The 7,067-nt window shown below is 41.8% G+C and overlaps 1 protein-coding gene across 1 annotated transcript in view; it reads left to right on the top strand.

The window, feature by feature from the left end:
* LOC106889174 (phosphatidylinositol transfer protein beta isoform-like) overlaps window positions 1-6,188 on the top strand; it is a gene marked incomplete at its 3' end in the record, with an annotated part of 7,922 nt that extends 1,734 nt beyond the window's left edge. Inside the window, exons 2-6 of the mRNA XM_014943963.1 lie at window positions 1,825-1,877; window positions 2,695-2,840; window positions 4,065-4,156; window positions 4,731-4,738; window positions 6,085-6,188. Of these exons, the coding sequence (XP_014799449.1) occupies window positions 1,825-1,877; window positions 2,695-2,840; window positions 4,065-4,156; window positions 4,731-4,738; window positions 6,085-6,188 (403 nt within the window). The remainder of the gene's footprint in view (window positions 1-1,824; window positions 1,878-2,694; window positions 2,841-4,064; window positions 4,157-4,730; window positions 4,739-6,084) is intronic.
* Between the last annotated feature and the right edge of the window lie 879 nt (window positions 6,189-7,067).

The raw sequence follows: 7,067 nt of genomic DNA, 5'->3' as shown, positions 1-7,067 counted from the left end.
CGGGGGCCGGGAGCGCTGCCGGCCCCGGACGCGGGGCTGCTTTGTGCTTCTCTGCCGTTTCCGTGCGCTGGAGCTGCCGTGTCCGCTGCCTCGGCCTGGAGTAGTTGCTTGGCACCGAGAGAGCGCACGGCGGGCTTCACCCGCGCACCGGGGGGTGTCCGCACCGGGGGGAGCCTGGCGCCTCGTCCCTGCCCCGGGCAAGCGGCTGTGTGTCCCCGCACAACGAGCTTCTCAGACTCGTTCCCTCAGGGCTAACGCTTCGGGGGGTGGCGATGCCGGTGTGTCCCCCCTGCAAAGTTGGCACATCTGGCGGTGTCTCCTCTGCTTTTGGGTCGGGACCCCCCTCCTGCTGAGGAAGGAGCTCGGGTGGCAGTGCTGACAGTGCTGACAGTCCTGGAGTGCTGTCAGTGTCTGTCATCGCTCTGTAGTTATCTGCTCTGATACTGCTGGGAGCTCCATGTCGTTGGGGAGATCTTCCCCTTAAGCAACAACTGGTTTGTTCCTCCCTCCCGCCGCCTTGGCTTTAAATAACCTGAAAGTCTAATAATTGATAATCTCTCCTGTGGTGGTAAAGGTGGTGTGTGAGTTCAAAATAACAGTAGTAAATGTGTTTGTTAGGTACCAAACAGTTTTCTAAGGATACTGAGGTACCTAAACTTCAGAGGGGAGGTGCACGCTGATGGGACTGAGGTACCAGTGCCATATCTGGCAGCGTGGCACACAGAACCAAGTGTCCTGCTCTTTCTTGGTTTTTTTTTAAAGCTTCTCTCTGAAGATTTCACAGTTTAAATAAAACTATTTCAGTAAGGCGCATAATAGACTAAAATAGAAAAAAAATTTATCCAGTAAGGGATAAAGGAGCAGTCGCATGGAAATTGAAGACTGGATTTGATGCACGGGGATGATCGTTTCTGCCTTCTCAAGGCTGTGTTTCCTGCTGTGCAGGGGAAGCTGCTGGAGTCATTTTGGTGTAGTACCTAAAGAAAACCATCAAACTCAGTGTTCACAAAGTGCAGGCACAGCAGGGGGTAGCAAGAGTTGAATCAGGAGCTGTAACTTTCCTCCTCTCTCCAGCAGTGGACAGGTTTAATTTATGTTTCTGCTTTCAGGAGGATTGTGTTGCCTTGAATCTGAAGGGCCTGTGCCATTGTCAGGAAAGGAGGTGACATCACTTAAAAGCCCAAGGAACAATGCAGTTGTTCTGTGATGTTGTTTTGCAACAATAATGATTTGCATTGTCTTTGTCCATTTTATTATGTGAGGTGAAACTGGAAAATACTGAGTGTGCGGTGCAGGGCTGGGGGAAATCCCCCTCTGCACCCCCTGCTGTACCCGGTGACTGTCCAGTGGTTTGGGTTAGAACTAAACTCTTTGCCTAAACCACACTTGCTTCTGCCACCTAAAGGGGACAGGAGCTGTGCTTGTTTTTTAAATGATTCATAACTGCTGCAATTACCAAAATTCATTTTTAGGCTGTGAGGGCCTGTGCATTTGTACTTTTAAATTGTACAGATAGGGCTGCTGAGCTCATTTCTCAAAGTCTGAACAGATTCAGCCCAATACAAAGTTATGGCAGAGCTGGGAGTAGAATCTTGATTTCTTGGCTTTTCTCTGCAGCTTCTGATGTTCCTTAGCCCCTTTTTCTCCTTTTGTAACATATCTATCATTGAATTTTACTTGGGTTTCTTGCATTATATCCACGCAGCCTTACTGTCACAGAGCATTTCTAAAAAGAAAATGTGAATTGACTCATTTTGACCACTCTTGAATGTCTTTGTTGCAGTTTATACCTGTTATCTGCAGATGAAGCCTAATCTTTCTTTTTATTGAATTTGCTCTTTTTCAGCCGAGTGGTTTTACCTTGCTCAGTGCAAGAGGTACGTCCTCATCCTACCTGCTTTTTTGGGGTGATGGGGGGGAAGAGGTTAGGGTCTTACTTAAAGCTGATGAGCCTGGATGCAGAGGTTGCCCGTGCTGTGTGCCCACTGCTCTGCCCAGTGTGTGTGAGCCACCAGCGGAGCAGAGTTAAACCTCCTGCAGATCAGTGAATTTCAGAGCAGGCAAAGAACCTTATTTCTGAGCTGCTCCACGGGTTATGAACAAGAAAGTTGTGCAATTCTGAGCTCGGGCAGAATTTTCCTGCCTCAGATTGAGGCATTGAGTGGCTCCAGGCTTTTTCCTAAAGGGAAAGGTAGGAGTCACCTTCTGAGGTCTGAAGCCTGCAATTTAGTTGCCACTGAGACACATATTTGGTGTTCTATAATGCATTAATGTGAAACAAGCTGATTATAGATGCTTGGCAGCTACAGATACATTTTGCCAGGGGATTTTCATATTTTCCTAAGTTTTTCCTGCTGGTCGAGGCATTGAGCGGCTCCAGGCTTTTTCCTAAAGGGAAAGGTAGGAGTCACCTTCTGAGGTCTGAAGCCTGCAATTTAGTTGCCACTGAGACACATATTTGGTGTTCTATAATGCATTAATGTGAAACAAGCTGATTATAGATGCTTGGCAGCTACAGATACATTTTGCCAGGGGATTTTCATATTTTCCTAAGTTATTTTACATGATGTATTTTACTTTCCTGATCGTTTCGTTTGTACTAAGAAATTTTCCCTGGAAACGGCTGAATTTTTTTATGCTTTAAAAGTTTTGGCTAACTTTAATATTGAAATTTTTCTTCTCTTAACTCCTCAGTATCAAGTTGGGCAACTTTATTCTGTGGCAGAAGCTAGCAAAAATGAAACAGGAGGCGGCGAAGGAATTCAAGTCTTAAAAAACGAGCCTTACGAAAAGGATGGCGAGAAGGGACAATACACTCACAAAATCTATCACTTAAAGAGGTGAGAAAAACGTTGTTATGTGCTATGGTCTCCTGGCTGTTGAGTGATAATGCATTAATGTGAAACAAGCTGATTATAGATGCTTGGCAGCTACAGATACATTTTGCCAGGGGATTTTCATATTTTCCTAAGTTATTTTACATGATGTATTTTACTTTCCTGATCGTTTCGTTTGTACTAAGAAATTTTCCCTGGAAACGGCTGAATTTTTTTATGCTTTAAAAGTTTTGGCTAACTTTAATATTGAAATTTTTCTTCTCTTAACTCCTCAGTATCAAGTTGGGCAGCTTTATTCTGTGGCAGAAGCTAGCAAAAATGAAACAGGAGGCGGCGAAGGAATTCAAGTCTTAAAAAACGAGCCTTACGAAAAGGATGGCGAGAAGGGACAATACACTCACAAAATCTATCACTTAAAGAGGTGAGAAAAACATTGATACGTACTATGGTCCCCTGGGTGTTGAGCAAGGGATGGTTGGAGGTGAGGGCAGCCTTCCATTGTTTACTGTTCTGGGCTACTCGGGATTTTCTGCCGCTCTTTAATTTGCTGAATTGTGCACGAATGCTCTGGTGAGTGGAAAAACATGTGAAATACAGTGGATTTTAAATATGTGGATAGAGAGAGAACCATGCAAGATGCCCCATCTGTAACTAGGCAAATAAATCTCCAAGTAGGAATAGTATTAATTCTTAGTAGATAGCCAGAGTGATGGGTTGGTATCATAGGTGCTTTGTAGGATAACCCAAAGGTAAGGGGTGTTGATATAGAAGGATAAAGAAAAGGAGAATGGTTATTGCATTATAAAGGAAGAATATTTTTATATGATCTGGTACTTAAAAAGAGTTCTTACTGCCTGAATGCTGTTGGAGGGTGTAGAGAGGTGGGGGTCGGTCTGTTCTCCCAAGGAACAGGCGATGGGACGAGAGGAAATGGCCTCAAGTTGCACCAGAGGAGGTTCAGATTGGAGATTAGGAAAAATGTTTACACTGAAAGGGTTATGAAGCCTTGGAATGGGCTGCCCAGGGAAGGGGTTGAGGCATCATCCCTGGAGGGATTTAAAAGATGGGCTGACAAAGTGCTGAAATAGCTGGACGCTGCTTTCTACATCATAACCTTTAAGGTGCTTGGGTAGAATGTGCCTTTTTTTATTAGAGTGGGTAAAATCAATGAGGAATTTCAACTGGCAAAAATCTAAAAAAAATGTTGTCACTGTTTGTTTCTCCCAGTAAAGTTCCTGGTTTCGTAAGGATGTTTGCTCCAGAAGGCTCCCTGGTCTTCCACGAGAAGGCTTGGAACGCGTATCCCTACTGTAGAACAAGTAGGTGTCCTGTGGTGTGTTCTGCTGTCGGTGTTCAGTCAAGGAACGGTCGTAAATAGGTTAGGAAAAAAGAGGGTGCCATAAGTGGAAAAAATATATTTCGAATTTTTATGTTGTATTTGTGGGATCTCTTCTGAAAAGGAGAGTTTCTGCAGAGCAGCCTCAATGGCCCAGTTCACTGGTGTCCAGTGTCCCCGGGGTAAGGCTGAAAAGGTGATTCTCTTAAGGTCTAGAAGAAGCCTGTTTGAAAAGAATTTAATTCTTCATATTCTGTTAGAATAGGGTGACTGCTTTATCTTAATACTTTTAATTGCATACGTTTTTAAGAGTAAACTCTATTTCTTTCATGTTTCTGTTGAATAGTTTGAAGTATCTTATAACAAACTCCTAAAGTTAAGGCCAGCAACTCAGTCTGCTAAAGTCTCTGACTTGCACACAAATCCTGTTAGACAAATTTTCAATGTTTCTTCTACTGTGAAGCAATAATTGTATGTGAGATTTTTCATAAACAATTGTATCTAATAACACTTTGTGTTTCCTTTTCATTTTTGTTGCCTGTGTTTCCAATGACCAGTTGTGACAGTGAGTATTTGAATTCTTTTCAGTCCTATCTTGGGTTTTTTGAAGTATATTTTATCTGTTATTACTGCTACAATTGACTCTGACTCTAGCAAAGTAGCTCCAGCCTTTCATGTAAGCCCTGCCAGGGTTGCTGGCATAGAGCTCCTTGTTACTTTATTTGTCTGAACTTGGCTATAATTAGAAAGAACTGTAATTTGTCAGAGAAATGCTTTCATTTTTTTACGTCTTCTTTTATGCCTTTACTTGCCATTACAGCTGCATAATGTCTGTCCTGGTAGGACATAATGTTAAAAAGGGAATAAAAAAAATCAAAAGCCAAATCAGAGGTTTCTACAGTCTTGAATGCAGGAAGAGCAATGAAATAAAATCCGCATGAAATCCCATTTCTGTAAAGTGAAATCCTGCCTCAGTTAAAGTGGGTTAACTGGGAATTTAAATCAACAGATCTGGCAGGTTGGGGTTTTTTGTTTTTTATTTAAGGTGTCTTTTGGAAAGAGATCATGAAGACTCTATTTCCCCATGTATATATTTTGGTCACCTGTGTAAGGAAGCTTGTAAGCTCCACGTTAAATTGCTTTATCTGCTCAGTTACAAACTGGTGTGGGCTGTCACTGGGTGGGTGCAACAGGAGGAGTAACAAATGAGTTTGTGAATTGTTTAGTTTGACTCACTGTGACACATGTACACACTGCGATACACCTATGCACAGATGTGTTTTAGTTGTTTTGTCTTAATTTTCAAATTATTAATACTGCAGTTATTTCAAAATAGAGGTAAAGAATTTCAGGTTTGAGGAAGAAGGGCGGTAAATGACAGTGTTAGTTCTGTTTGTACACACAGGGTTAGAGTTGATTTCTTTCTTACTGCTGGAGCTGATACTTAAGATACAGATGCTGGTTACTTCATTGTACCTATTTCTGTGTGGTTTGGGGACTGTTTCTTTTAGTATTTTTATAGAGTGTGTTGTTAGTCAAGGCTTAGTAGTGACTTGTATGTAGATAACATTTATCTAAACTTTTAACAGATACTGCAGTTATTTCAAAATAGAGGTAAAGAATTTCAGGTTTGAGGAAGAAGGGTGGTAAATGACAGTGTTAGTTCTGTTTGTACACACAGGGTTAGAGTTGATTTCTTTCTTACTGCTGGAGCTGGTACTTAAGATGTAGATGCCAGTTACTTCATTGTACCTATTTCTGTGTGTAGTTTGGGGACTGTTTCTTTTATTATTTTTATAGAGTATGTTGTTAGTCAAGGCATAGTAGTGACTTGTATGTAGATAACATGTATCTAAACTTTTAACAAAGAGGTGTAATCAAACTCATGCTGTTTGATTTGTCTTCTTACAGAACGAATACATGAAAGATGATTTCTTCATAAAAATTGAGACCTGGCATAAACCAGATCTGGGAACATCAGAGAACGTGAGTTGGGATTTGGATATCGAGCATTAGTAATATTTTCAACACACATTTATCCAGAATGTCCATTTATTCCATGCCTGGTGTTGGTGGATAATTACTGCGTAAAGTCCAAGCTCTGCCAGTGATTAATGTAAAACAAGAAAAGCCTTACTCAGATCTTTTGAAGGTGGTCAAGCTGTCTGATGGAACGAGGTGCAAGAACTAGAAAAGGTTTTTATGTTGAGGTCAATGCAGAGGCTTGATTCTCACTCAAATATTTAAATAGATTTTTAGTAAGTTCTTTTCAATTTCATGTTCTTTTACCCGAGACACGCTACTGCTACTCAGGCTGACAAGTTTGAAAACAGGTTTCACGAGGCTTTTGGACCTTACCTGTGCTCACTTCTCTGGAGTTGCCTATTGAAGCTGTTTCTGGGGATTTTCCAGGCTGACAATACTCTCGCTTTCCTCCCCAGACAGTTGATTTGGTTCCTGGGTCTCTTCAGGAGATTTTTAACTATACTGACAAATGTATTTATAAACCATCCACAGAGGAATAGTTGTCAGTATGTTTTCAGCGTGTGGAGAAGCTGTTGTGCTGGTGTTCAGGTGTGAAGCTGATTTACGTCTTCTTTGTATGTAGACCTTTCTATACCTTCACACCTCACACGCTCCACCAGGTCCATGTTAAAGGCAGCCCTTTGACTTGGGGAACCTACTAGATGTAGTCAAGTTGCTGAAACCTGCCATACTCACACTTTGGAATTTGCAGGGCTGTTTTCTATACCAAAAAGCTCCTGCAGATTATGGAATGGGTAGTGTTCCTAATTAGAGGTTGATTTCATTAGTGTTGATGAATGTGACAGAAGAATACAGCTGAATCTTAAATCCAGGTTTCCTGAATGCACAAGAACTGAAGGCTTTGTGCT

Source organism: Calidris pugnax, unplaced genomic scaffold, assembly GCF_001431845.1.
Source record: "Calidris pugnax isolate Ruff unplaced genomic scaffold, ASM143184v1 scaffold138, whole genome shotgun sequence".
Taxonomy (NCBI): domain Eukaryota; kingdom Metazoa; phylum Chordata; class Aves; order Charadriiformes; family Scolopacidae; genus Calidris; species Calidris pugnax.
This window is presented reverse-complemented; position numbering and strand designations above follow the sequence as displayed.